The sequence below is a fragment of the Parambassis ranga genome, chromosome 5 (genome assembly GCF_900634625.1).
Source record: "Parambassis ranga chromosome 5, fParRan2.1, whole genome shotgun sequence".
NCBI lineage: Eukaryota > Metazoa > Chordata > Actinopteri > Ambassidae > Parambassis > Parambassis ranga.
In genome coordinates, this window is record NC_041026.1 from 17,555,494 (window position 1) to 17,568,261 (window position 12,768).

The window sequence follows — 12,768 nt, forward strand, 5'->3', positions numbered from 1 at the left end:
GTTTATGTCTTGAGTGTTTTTGGTAGATAAAAAGCCTCCCATGATACAAGGGGACACATTCTGTCAGCAGTGTGGCTCCACAAATGAATGAGCTCTCATACGCACGGGTCTAAATAGGGTTAGTAATTTCAGAGCCTTGGGACTTTGTGGCTGATCACACTATTCTGGGACAAAAAAAAATAAGATCGCCCCCTAGAGGCCTGGGGAAACCTAGATACTGAGGCACAAGAGAGAGGGAGGAAGGGAGGGTTGTACTGTAGGGGAGAAGACAGACTTCAAGGCTTCACCATATTTGCCACTTGGATGACTTCCTATATAAGAAGTCTACATACAGTAAGCTTCTTCAGGGATAAGCCTAAGCCACACCATGGTAAATGATGTTAGAGTTTTAAAGCACATTTTCTGAAAACGTCACTGGCTAGTGGAGCTTGATAGAAGTTTGAGATAATTATATTAATACTATATATACTATAGATACTTCAGTACAAAATGTTAACTCACAAGAGTTAGAAATGTGCACCAATTTCATATTTTTTTTGTGCCTTGTATAGACTGAAGTTTCATTTGGTGTTATAGATGCAAAGCACAGTCGATCAAACAACTAATCTTCATCTATTTGGTTGAGACATTTAGCATCATCATAATATTACGCCTTGAATTTCTTGCCGATTGTCATAAAATGTTTGATCCTTAATTTAGTTATTATCAGTAAGGTCGTTGTTTTTTTAAGATAATAAATGTGACACACTACAAAGTGCAGTGGCTCTAATGTGTATTAATACTAAAAAGAAGAGCAGTTGTTGTCATGTGCTGCTGCCTCATTGTGTTTTTAACCAGGTAATTTACAGATGCACCGGCTTTTGTAGGGAACAAGGTCACCATCCACGTCTTCCTGTCTCTTTGTTTGCCTGTCTCATATACAAATACAAATCAATGTACTGTTGACTTCTGATACTTACACTGATGTTTTTGTGTTTCCTTTTAGAAACTGGCCAGGGAGGCAGAGCAGCTTCAGAAGGAGCACGTATGGCAAGACGGTGTGACGGTAAAGTAGGACACCTGCTCCTCTCCCTCCTTTCCAAGGCTTTTTTTCCCAATTTGTTTTCAGGAAAACTGGTTTATCTTCCTGTCAAATGCCCATTCCCATCTGTTTTCCCTCAATTAAACAATTGTCCTTGTAACCCTTTAATGACAATGTGATCAGCATCACAGAGACAATCGTGGTAAATACAAAAAAAACAATAATACACACCAACATGGTTCTACATCCACTGACCTACTATCCACACAAACTTACTTTTGGTCTTAAGTGTGATCAAACAGCTTTCAGTGTGTGTTTGTTTCGCAGGCCACAGCGACTTGAATACTGTATTCTCTTACCAGTGACCTTTAAAACACGAGGGATCCGCTGTTGAAATCTAAAAAAAGAGAAATGGTATTACTCAACCATTACTCAATGGTATTACCATGTGTGTGTGCCCCACTAACTTTTAGATTTGTAAACACACATGGATATATATGCACATGCACATATGTATATATGTATAAATATATATATATATATAGTCTCGCTCAACACATGCACCTTCCATACTGTCATATCCTCTGTCTCCAGGGAGACAAGCTCGCTGTCATGGTACACTTCCCACAAATGGATTTTTAACCCCACGCCTCCTGGGGGATGTTTGAGAAAAGGCTTTAACTGATTTAAAACGAATAATTATGAGCCCTACTTCCCTGCAAAGTCCATTTTTATTCATGGTTGCTTACTGAAGCTGCAGTCTGAAGGTAACTTGGGCTGCATCCCTTACCTCACCTCTCCCTCCCACCCTGCTGGTCCGAGGGAGGGACCAGCAGTGCGGCTGTCCCTTCATCTCAGGCTCGAGGGGGGTTGATGCCTGCCTCTCCTTGCCCAGCTCAGACTCACCACAATCGGATGTGTAGCAGTGCAGGAAGTGGAGGCTGGGTCACAGTGACCACACACAGCACACCTGTTCATAAGTAGCTGCATCCAATATGGCATCAATACCTCCTCAAGTGGAAAAGCCAAGCACTCTCTTTAATCTACCCCTCCCTCTCTAAAACTGCCCTGTCCTTCTGTTTGTGTTCTCTTTTTCGCCTCCTCTCTTTCTGCCGGCCTCATCTCCACCCTCTGCATCATGTTCATATACATTCTCCTTATCTCCATGTGTCTTTAATCAGGCATGAAAACAGTTGGAATATACCATATTGTTGCAAATACAGCAAATGAATCCTAATAGTGCTTCTTTATTAATAATGTATTGAGCTGATTTCATTTGCCTTTATAATTAGGCCAGGTAATGAATCTCAGCAGGAGCAACTGCGAAACCATTAAAAAATACCACAAAGAGGTAGTGGCGGTGGTGGGGGTGGAGGTAGATATGCCACATCCCTGCAAGAAGATTTTTTTTTCCTGTTTGTAGATTTTGTGCTTTCCTAATTTCTCTTTGGGTGAACACTCTGCTGACTGACACTCTAATTAGATTAGGGCTGCATGCTCTTTGGGCATATTAGGAGAAATGCGTCGCATCTTAAACTAGCGGGTGGAGCAGTCTGTCAAATGAAGAGAAAAGGTGTTTATGCATGAGAGACGGTGCGTTTTGATAGAATTTGTGTGTGTACATGTGTGTGCGTAGGTGCACTCCAGTGTGGGTTGGGAAAGCATAATGTGGTGGTTTGTGCATATTTATTTGTATGCGTTTAATAACGGCAGGTTCTGTACCTGGCCCTGCCCATCTGCTCGCCTCGCCAAACCAGTGACATCATAGAAACTCAATGACATGCCTGTTCCTCATAGCGGCTGCCGTCGCAGCTGTTACCGTAGCAATGAGAAGCCCGACTCTTTCTCTGTCTTCCTCTTTCACACACACACACACACACATTCAAGTGTTTTCCTGGCATAACTTCAGAGCCAGTTTCTGACCATCGTGACTATTGGACATTATGGATGTCAAAATGTTGATCGTAACAACTGTTGAGATGGTCGTTCAGGGTTTTAAATCCATTGAAATGAAATGGTGTGTGAAATAGACATTAAAGTGTTGGATTGCCGCTGATTTCTCAAGGTCAGGTGCCCATCCCTGTGTGACACTCCACTATTGTGTTGGCAACAGCGTCATCCCAAAGCGACGCCGTCATTGCAGTGCTGTTTTGCAGTTTTCGTGGGGACAAAGGAGGACCCAGTAACTTTAGAGCCAAATACCACAACTTTCACTCAAAAATTGGCAACCAAAGAGCAAAGCACTTTGTAACCTCTGTGAATAGCATGGGTGTGTAACTCACTTCCAAATTCACCTGTTTCAAATTCCAGTCATGAAACAGTCGGGTCAAACAGCTTCCACCACTCCGTGTCTGTATATGCAGCATTTATGATGCCATATAAATGCTTTTCTCTAGAGAAAGCTGGAATGTGTTTACCTGAGTTATAACAAGTGTCGCTGACTTTACATTTACAGCTACATGTTTTATAGAACAGCGAGCAGTCATATTTAAAAATACCAAAAAAACTACTAAATGCAGCATACATTATATAGCTCCATCAACCGAAATGTATAGCTGATCATAGGTGCTTTCAACGAATCATTGAGTTGATAAATTAATTAGATTTGTTTGAAACAGTCCTGCTGAATGTCCCTTTTCTTTAAAAATATGATTAGCCTTTTTAACACGATTAGCTAACACAATGTACCATCAGAACACGGAGTGATAGATGCTGGAAAGGGGCCTCTGTATACCTTTGTATATATTCCATTAAAATCAGCCTTTTCTAACTAGAATAGTCATTTACCACATTAACAATGTCTAGACTGTATGTCTATTTACTTTAATGTTAAACAACATGTTCTGTTATCAACATGTTTTTTTTTAAATAAAGACATTTCCAGCTGACCCCGAACTTTTGATATATACACTACCGGTGTCTATATCAAACCAAGACCTTTTAAGGGCTCATGAAGTGAGAAAGTTGGCAGCTTCACTAAAATACTAGTTCAGCTTAGTTTAGACTCAACATAAAACACAGACCTTAAAAAAGGCCTGTGTTTTATGCTTGTAACAAATCTGCCTGATTACTGTGAAGCTGGTTATATAAACCAACATTTCTGCTGCTCTGTCTTTCTTTGCTAAGAAACCACTATAAAAAATAATAAAAAACATTTTCAACTTTACTATGCAGTTTAAGTTGAGTTTTTCTTGTTTTAGGTGTAATCTACCATGAGCAAGCTGTAACCTCTCCTGTCAAGCTATGACATTTAACCCACTAACTGTAGAAACAGGTAGGGCTCATGTGAACTAAGGTATGGCGTATAAACAGTGAATATTAATTCAAATGCTTTCTTCATAAGGGAATTTGAGGTAAGTAAGATATCATGTTGAGAAGCTCTGTTCTAAGGTGCAGATATTCCATGTGGCAATAATAATGTAGTTTAAATATCTTGTGTAATTTCTGTGGGTTACCATGTATTAGTCAGACCTTCTACATTTTTTTTTGACATAAGCAAAATCCAGATAGTTTTTCATAAGTCATGAGCCTGTATTTTAAACAGTGAGTTTGACCTGCTCATGTCATGCATAATCATTGCATGACATTGCATAATAAAAGAGACTCTTATCTGTTGACACAACAATTATATTAAAACAATATTTTGCATCAGGGAAAATAGTAACGTCAGCATTCTGTGAGTTTTGTCTGTGGAGATCAAATCCAGGGCTCACATTCATTTGGTGGACATGTGAGCTTTAACAGTGATAATATGTCGTATTCACTGGTTGTTTAAGCTGTAAGGTTTAATCCTTTTACTGCTATTGACATCTTAAAAATTCAGTGATTAGAATGAGGTTAGATAATCCAGAGTAACATAAATATTATGTCAACTACTTTTGTGTGTAAGTTGGCAACTGCAAAATGATCCTAATCATGCTGCTAAATTTGCAAAATGAAAAACCATCACTGCTCAGCATCATTTTCAGACTAATGACATGATCAACAATATATCATTAGCAACATTATCGTCAGCCAGTCATCTCCCCTCATATAGAGGCTGCTGCTGCTGATGACCGCTGTCACATAGCTGACGCGAAGTGCAACACGTCGGAACCGAGACACAAGATTGGGTGAAAGAAAGGACGGAGATTCGAGAGATTGGAGGAAGACATGTCCTTTCATTCAGATTGTGATGTGGCAGCTGCTGTACGTTTGAAATGCATTAGTGCTAATAGCTGTGCCATTAGGGGAGGGAGAGAGAGAGAGAGAGAGAGAGAGAGCAAGAGAGGCACTCTGTTGATGGGTTGCCATGATGAAACCAGGGAGAGGGGGGTGACAAAGAGAGGCACGAAGGGAGATAGGTGTAAGTGAGAAAGCAAGTGAGTGAGGGAAGAAGGTATAAGAGATGGAGAAAACGGGAAACAGAGATGGAGCCATCTTCCAGGCCATTTACTGCAATCATCACTCTCTAATCAATCAAGCCTTTCATCATAGGACAACACAATCTCTCCTTTTTTCTTTCTCTTCTTCTCTCTCTGCCTCTGTCTCTTCATCTCCACTCAGCCACCCACTCTCATACATAACAGTGGTATTCATGTGACCTCCTTCTTGCTCTCCACACATGTATGTTCATCAGAGCCTTTGTAACACCTACTATTCAGACTAGAAAGTGTTCACCATCTCTAATCCTTCTGGTCAGTGAATTTAAGTTGGATTCTTAACTTGTTCTGGCTCCAGATAGCCAGTATTTCAGTGCTGGAGTCCCCTCAGAGGTATAACATGACCTGAAGTCCCCAGTGTGAGAGTTGCAGGGGTTTGTTCACTTGACCAAGTTCAGCTCCTTTCATAATGCCTCTATTTGAGATAATTGGCCCTTCAGAGGAAATGAGTGAGAATCATTGTGGCGACTCTTAGCCCAGCCCTCGAAGCTACCAGCTCCATTAGCCACAGAATACATTAGTCTTATGAGGGTCTTGGACAGATTCAAATCCAGATTCTGGTAAAATAGACAGAAATGAAGGGACAGCTCACTCTGGCTTGGTTTCTCTCAGCTCTCTACATTTTAATTGCATATTCTGCTTCTGAAAATGTTGCCAAACCATTTGTCTCACTGTAATAACTAAACATGTGCTATGTGTGCAGGCACGTGGAAATCATTGTTTTACTGAATGGTGACATTTTTCCTTCCTCCTGCTGTCATTACATGAGAGAATGTTCTAGAGGTGTTGCTTTAACTGTACTGTATCTCTGGAAGCTGACATTTTTTAAAACTTTTCTGCCAAACATCCAGTGTGGGCACCACAACGACCAACACTCAAAGAGAGCTTACTAGTAGAGGCCTAGGGTGGGAAGGTTAAAATATAGCCATGTGAACCTCTTTTTAAATGCTTATTTCAATCCCTGATAAGCAGAACCACATTGTATAATCACAAATAAACTGCATCTATTTTCATTGTGAGTATTTTTCCCCCCTCTTCCTTATGGCTGTACCGAGACAGAGTGCTCGCAGCCTGCCGAGCACGTAATGGAACTCATAAACAGTGTTATCACTGAATCCTGAGCCATGCAACAGACTTCCATCTGCTCGTCACTGGAAGGGAAAGAAATGTGGAGGGTGACTATATGTGGGGAGAAATTCCTGCACAGTTTACATACAGTTTAGGCTGTGTTTAAAAGAGAGAATCTTTCCTATTAAAACTGACAGTGAGACTACAGAGATGCATGCAGCAGTTTTTCTGCCGTATGGCATATTTTTTTATCAATCGATCATTTTAGTAGTATGTCAATACAGATTTCTGACTGCTGCTCCTCTCTCCTCCTGGGCTCTCCCATCCCTTTGTTCTCTCCCAGTGCCTCCCTTCACTTTATATCAACTGCAGTGCTGCTTTCAGCTTTGATCCGACTTCTGGTTGCTGTGGTGACCCAACAGTTTGATAATTTCAGCTTCTTGATTGCAGACTGCTGTAATTTGTTTAAGTGGTGCTTTCCAAGGTAGAAAGTAAAAAGGAGAAAACGCCATTTTCTTTTCTGCTCTGTCTTTTTTTTTCCTCTGCTTCCCCCCTCTGAGCCTTTTTTCCACATTTTACCTCTAATGTTTCACTGCTGTTTCAAGAAGAGTCCTCTTGCTGTTCTGCACTCGAGCAGGGGGACATTGCAAAGTCTGAGATGACTCAGAGTGGAAGTATAGGAAAAGGTAATGAGAAACACTAAGGTTTAAAAAACAATACTGGGTAGGAGAAGTTCAGGTATGTCAGTAAAGCTTCGTGTCAGGGGGAATTTGGCCAACTGTGATGCAGCAAGCTTGCCAGAAGGGAGGGTTCAGAAAGCAGCCCCCATGTCTAAATCCCACTGATCGATCCCCCTGCCTCACAGGAGATGGGAATCAATAGTCAGAGAAATCCAGCGAGCCACGCTGCAGACCTTGATATTCCCATTTCAACACATGGCCAACACCCATGAAATGTTATTTTAAAGGGTAAACCTTCTGCCTCTTGACAGTTGTAGGTCGAGAATTTTCATGAAAAAGAAGTAAAAAAACCGACTGGTTAACACTCAATATGTTGTACTTTTTTTATTTAGAGCTGACAGTAAGCAAATAAGGCATTGGAAAGAGGACAATCCGTAAAATAACAATTGACCTTAACAGGACCTGAAACAAGGACACTGAAGCTCATATTAAATCCAAGATGCCCTGATAGCACTATATTGAATGTAAATGATCAATGAATGTTTTGAATTAAAAATTGTGGTTTTCCATTAGAACCACATTATTTTACATGTCTCAATCAAAAAAAACATCAAATGAATAGGGACGGGTTTGACTCTCTGGCATTCCTGTGCTGTTTCCACAGAGATGCAGTTTACATCCAGTGAATCATTAGTTTATGTGTTTATCAAGCCATTGAGGTCTTTGGTGGAATTTTATTTTTTCCTTTGTATGTGGCCATACAGCCTATTTTTCAGAACCTATTTTTAGTCTTTATATGCTCATTTTTCACAAAAATTCTAATTCTTTAAATGTCATGGCTTCAGGATCACTGTCAGTTTCAAGGTTTTCCGTTAAGTATACCTAGAAGTGATTTGTCTCACCGGTTTTAGGTAGTCTTTCTCTTGGTGTTTAAAGGCTTGTGATGCTGTGGTTGAGGAGGGATGCCTGCTCAAGTTTTAGTGTTTGGTTGCAGTGTTCTGTCCCTGCTGTCCTTGGTGCCTGTCTGTAGACATCTTAAAGCAGGTTTCCCTTTGTCATTTGAATGTTCAAATCATTTTGAGGGACAGCAAGGCATCTGATGGAAATGATTACAGGGTCGAAAATAACAGGTTTCCTTTGGCCGGCGCTGATTGTTGATTGGGCACTCACACTCAGCCTGTAAAGAGGGGTGGTGACTTCTCAGGACTCGATGGACTAGTAGTGGTAAAATGGCTGAATAACAGCAGTGAAAAGCTGCATTCAGTCCTCCAAGAAAAATGGAACCTGGAAACATTTCACGCAGATAAGTGGAGCATCACTGCTGTACCAAGCTGAATGATGATTGGACCGAGCGGTCCACCTGAGCACCTGATCGTATGTGATTGGTCACCGTGGCGATAGAAGCTGCAAAATGTTAGACGCAGATAATTACATTTTCTTTATCGAATCCCTCTGGAATACAATGATAGCGTTAATATTGCCATGACCTGTTTATCTTATTTGTCTTTATTTGGTGTTACAGCTCCTTTTTCCTGCTTCTCCTGTGATGATCAGATTGGGGGGCTTGTTTGGGAGGTGTTGGCATGCATGTGTCATGTTGGATAGGGTTTTTATCTGGTACTGTGTCCATGCAGGGTGGTGATGCTATCAGCATTAAAACCTGCTCCTCAATGGAGCCCTGTCAGCCAACAATGGAGAGCAGCATTACCCAGAGTGCGGCAGGACAAAGCCGTCTTTTCTTATCACAGGATTGGAATATTCACAGACTGATTTAACTGCTTTTACCAAGGGGAAGTGTCAGGCTCTGAAAGAAAGAGACAGCACAGCAGATATGGGGAAAGAGAGAAAGGGGAGGGAAAGACGGAAAAATAAAGAAAAATCAGATTCTGTGACCAGCAGGATGTTTACAAAGAGAGATTTAACGAGTGGAAATTTTAGATTTATAAGCTAAATTGAGGGCATGAAATATAACCATAGCGTGAGTACATTTTGAAAACATTATTTCACTTTTGATTTCACAATAATCAAGACTTCTCTCTTTGACAAATGTTGCCTCTATCTCACTCACTCACTCCTTCTATCTCTTGGTTTGCTGCCCATCTTTGTGCGAAGCTTTGAAGTGAGTGCACAGTTAGGAGGAGGCACAGCATTCTCTCTGAAGAGGAGCAAGACATTGATGAGATGTGCATGGAGAATGTCATTCACTTTGCTGAATTTGCACTGTGTGTTGGAGCTTTAATCTGGGGGCACATTTGTTTATTGGCATACAAATGAACATCTGCATGGAGCTATGCTTGGACGCCATGGTCTCAGCAGCTCCCTAATCGCTTAAAAGCCTGGAGATGCAGAGCATGCCAATGAGAGAGGGAGAGAGAGAGGGAGAGGGGGAGAGAGGCAGCCGCGCCCAAGGCTTCCATCATGCACTCCTTTATCTGAGTTTCACTTCAGCTCAATAGTTCTCTATCCATCTCTCTCTCCAGGCCAACAACAGTTTAATTTCCAGTTTGCTGGTCAACTCTTTATTGACTTGACATTACAATAAGGCGTTTTCTTTAACCTTAAGACAACAGATATATTTTCAGAACCAGACACATTAAATAACATGGCTGCATGTATTTGTTTACAGATCCACCAAAAGAATAACAACACAAATGTAAAAATAAATAAAAATACATAGACTACACCTAATTCAAAATCAGAGGAAACAACAGAAACCTGTTTCTATGTTGTTTTAATGCATCATGAATAATAATTATCATAATTTGAGCTATTTTAGCATCTTCTCTGCTTCTCTTACAAATGCTGGCATAATACAGTTAAAAAAGACAAATAAGAAAAATAATACCTTTAGTGTCAGTAGTGCTGTGTTCTAAGGCAGCAGGTTGTAGGATTTCAAGTATAAAATAATTTAATTGTTTTGGAAAAAATCCTATTTAAACATTTAAATCTCTCATTTACAATACAGTGCAGAGTGACAGCAGTCAGATCTCTTGTTGTTAAAGGCTTAACACAGCTGGATTTGGACAGTTTATTCACATCACTCAAACCTTCTCAGCTTCAGTCCAGCTGGATGGGAAGCGTCTGCGGACTTCCAGGTCTCTCCCTTGATGTTTGACTTCAGGTCTGGGTTGTTCTGGGCAACTCAAGGACAACCCTGTTCTTAAAGCCATGCCAGCCTTATCTCTGTATGCTTTTGTTCACTGTTAGGCTGAAGGTTGTCTGTGGTGTCTGCCTGTCTCATACTGGAGTTGGTTTAATTCAAGAGGCTTATAGTGTTTTGCCTAGCTGTCCTATAGGCCTGATAGGAGGGTGCACTTTTCCATCTATCTTTGTGGGAGGAGCTTGGAGGTTGAGGCTTCCTGATGACCTCCCTGACCTTTCCTGCTCCATCATGTCATGTCTCAGGAAAACATCACATGACATCCAGTGTCACTGGATGTCTGGACTGGACTATAAGCTATTCGACCTGACCTTCATGGTGGCAGGATTGCTGGAAAAAAAGTGCATTTTCAGTTAAACTAAACTCCCTAATAAATTGCCATTTAAGTACATATTGAACTCCTGTCTGGACACAGTGAAACGTTGTCTGCATTTTAAGGACAAGTGTCCAGATAATACATTTTTTAGGCCTGTATCCAGTAAAAGATCTAAAGTTGTTGAAATCAAAACGGCACCACCAAAGAACACAGTTTCATATTTTATTCACAGGCAACCTCTGCAACTCAAGTTCAAAGTGGTGAAAAGGTTTTAGATCTTTAACAATTTTTTACATGTCTATGATTAATTTACCTCTGTTCGAACTCATATTTCACGAGTTCACCTTTTCACACAAACACAAACCTGTGTGCCGCACAGACTAAAGGAAATGAGCTGAACAAATTAGTTTCTAATGGCATCGTGTGATTTTAATTTGACGTCTCTCCTTTTAGTGAATGAATGCCCTTGTGTACATATTTCCTTTCTCCAGAAGAAATTGAATGTCAGTCATTTCTTATTGAACACACTTAAATTGAAATGCATCTGTGTGGTGTGTGTGTGTGCAGTAAGGCTGGAGGATTGCATCTCATGTTGGAGGGTCTCTCCACTTAATGTTGTGTTGTGGTTATCTTATTGAAATTTCTTTAGTTTTGCACTTTGACACATGGAGATGCAGCGTTGGGATGCTGAGGAGATGAGAACAGGAGAACAAAGGAGATATTGGTGCAGAGGAGATGTTCTTTAAAAGAATTACAATCGCTGTTTAAGTTTTCTTCTTTCTTGTATTGTGGTTGCATTTCAGACGCTAACAGAGGTGTGTGTGTGTGTGTGTGTATGTACCTTATGGGCTGATGTCCGTAGGTTAATGAAGAGCAGTAAATGAAATCCTTTATTGTGTTTGATATAATGTCAGCTTCCATTAGGGAAACCGGTGCGAGGAATGATTGCTAGACTATCGGGGCCAGGAGAGAGGTGCATTCTGTGTGTGTGTGTTCATGACTGCATGCTTGTGTGCACACCCCAGGGCACGGCAGAGGCACAGAGTGTGTTCTGTAATTATAAAATCATTAGCAGGTGTCCAGAGGAGATATGAATATGACTGTAATGTGTCCCCACCCATGATGGAACGCTTGTCTCACGCTCAAATGTCAACCTGTCTCAGCCGGCACATCGAGGGAGCTCACAAATTCAAAAGACTTGGTCCTGGCGTCTATACTCAGTCATAACATAACCCTACACATGACAGCTTTTTATACTTAGCAGCCATCTTTCAATTAGTATTGTGCTTCACTGGATTAATCGTTTGTCAAGGTCTTCATGTATGATAAAAATGGGGGGTTTAAAGGTTCTGGCATTCACCTAAAAGGGCACTTTGAAGTTTGACTGTGCAGCTACACGTAATATGAAATGCATCACATACGACGAGAAGAACAAACTCACGGTCAGGCAAACAGACAGAAAAAGATATGCAGGCTGGTATCTGGTCTGACATAAAAACGAGGCAGACATTGTAGCCCTGGCGAGGAGACAAAGTCACATTGTAATCTAGAACAGAGGGGCGGTTTCTATAGCAACAGTAAGCATCTAACCTACGTGCCACTGCTTTTACTGAAATCTGCAATTGGCGAGAGGAGGCCGGTGTTGAGGAAAGAGAGATTGGGAAAGATGAAGATAAGACAGGGCAGGTGGGAGAGATTGGGTAAAGGGAGAAGAGAGGAAGCAGATCGAGATAAGGGTGAGGAGAGGAGGAGGGAGGAGATGAGCGAGGGGAGATTGATGCAGGGGAGGGGCTGGAGATCATCACCTGACCTCAGTGTCTGCCTCCCGTTTGGAATTTGTTGGTCCACTCAGCATGATAGATTTCATTTACTGATAGCACTTTGTGTCAGTGGGAATTTCTCAAAGATTGTGTGGTTCTGTGTGCACATGGTGTGTGCATGTTATATCTACATGCACCAGGATATAAGAGTCTGTCTGTTCAAATGTAGATTCATATTGTAAATGAATGTCTGTAAGCATGATATCATGCATTATATATGTGTGTTGATATATTGATCGCCATGGGTCGTGAGGATTCAGCATCGATTCATAAATGTTCAGA

General features: G+C 41.0%; 1 protein-coding gene across 2 annotated transcripts in view; it reads left to right on the top strand.

Moving 5' to 3' along the window:
• The window catches only part of cacna2d2a (calcium channel, voltage-dependent, alpha 2/delta subunit 2a), a 124,905-nt gene that overhangs the window by 61,262 nt on the left and 50,875 nt on the right, over nucleotides 1-12,768 (top strand). For both annotated transcript variants that reach the window (XM_028405418.1, XM_028405419.1), the window contains exon 4: nucleotides 986-1,045. In XM_028405418.1, coding sequence (XP_028261219.1) covers nucleotides 986-1,045 — 60 coding nt within the window. The remainder of the gene's footprint in view (nucleotides 1-985; nucleotides 1,046-12,768) is intronic.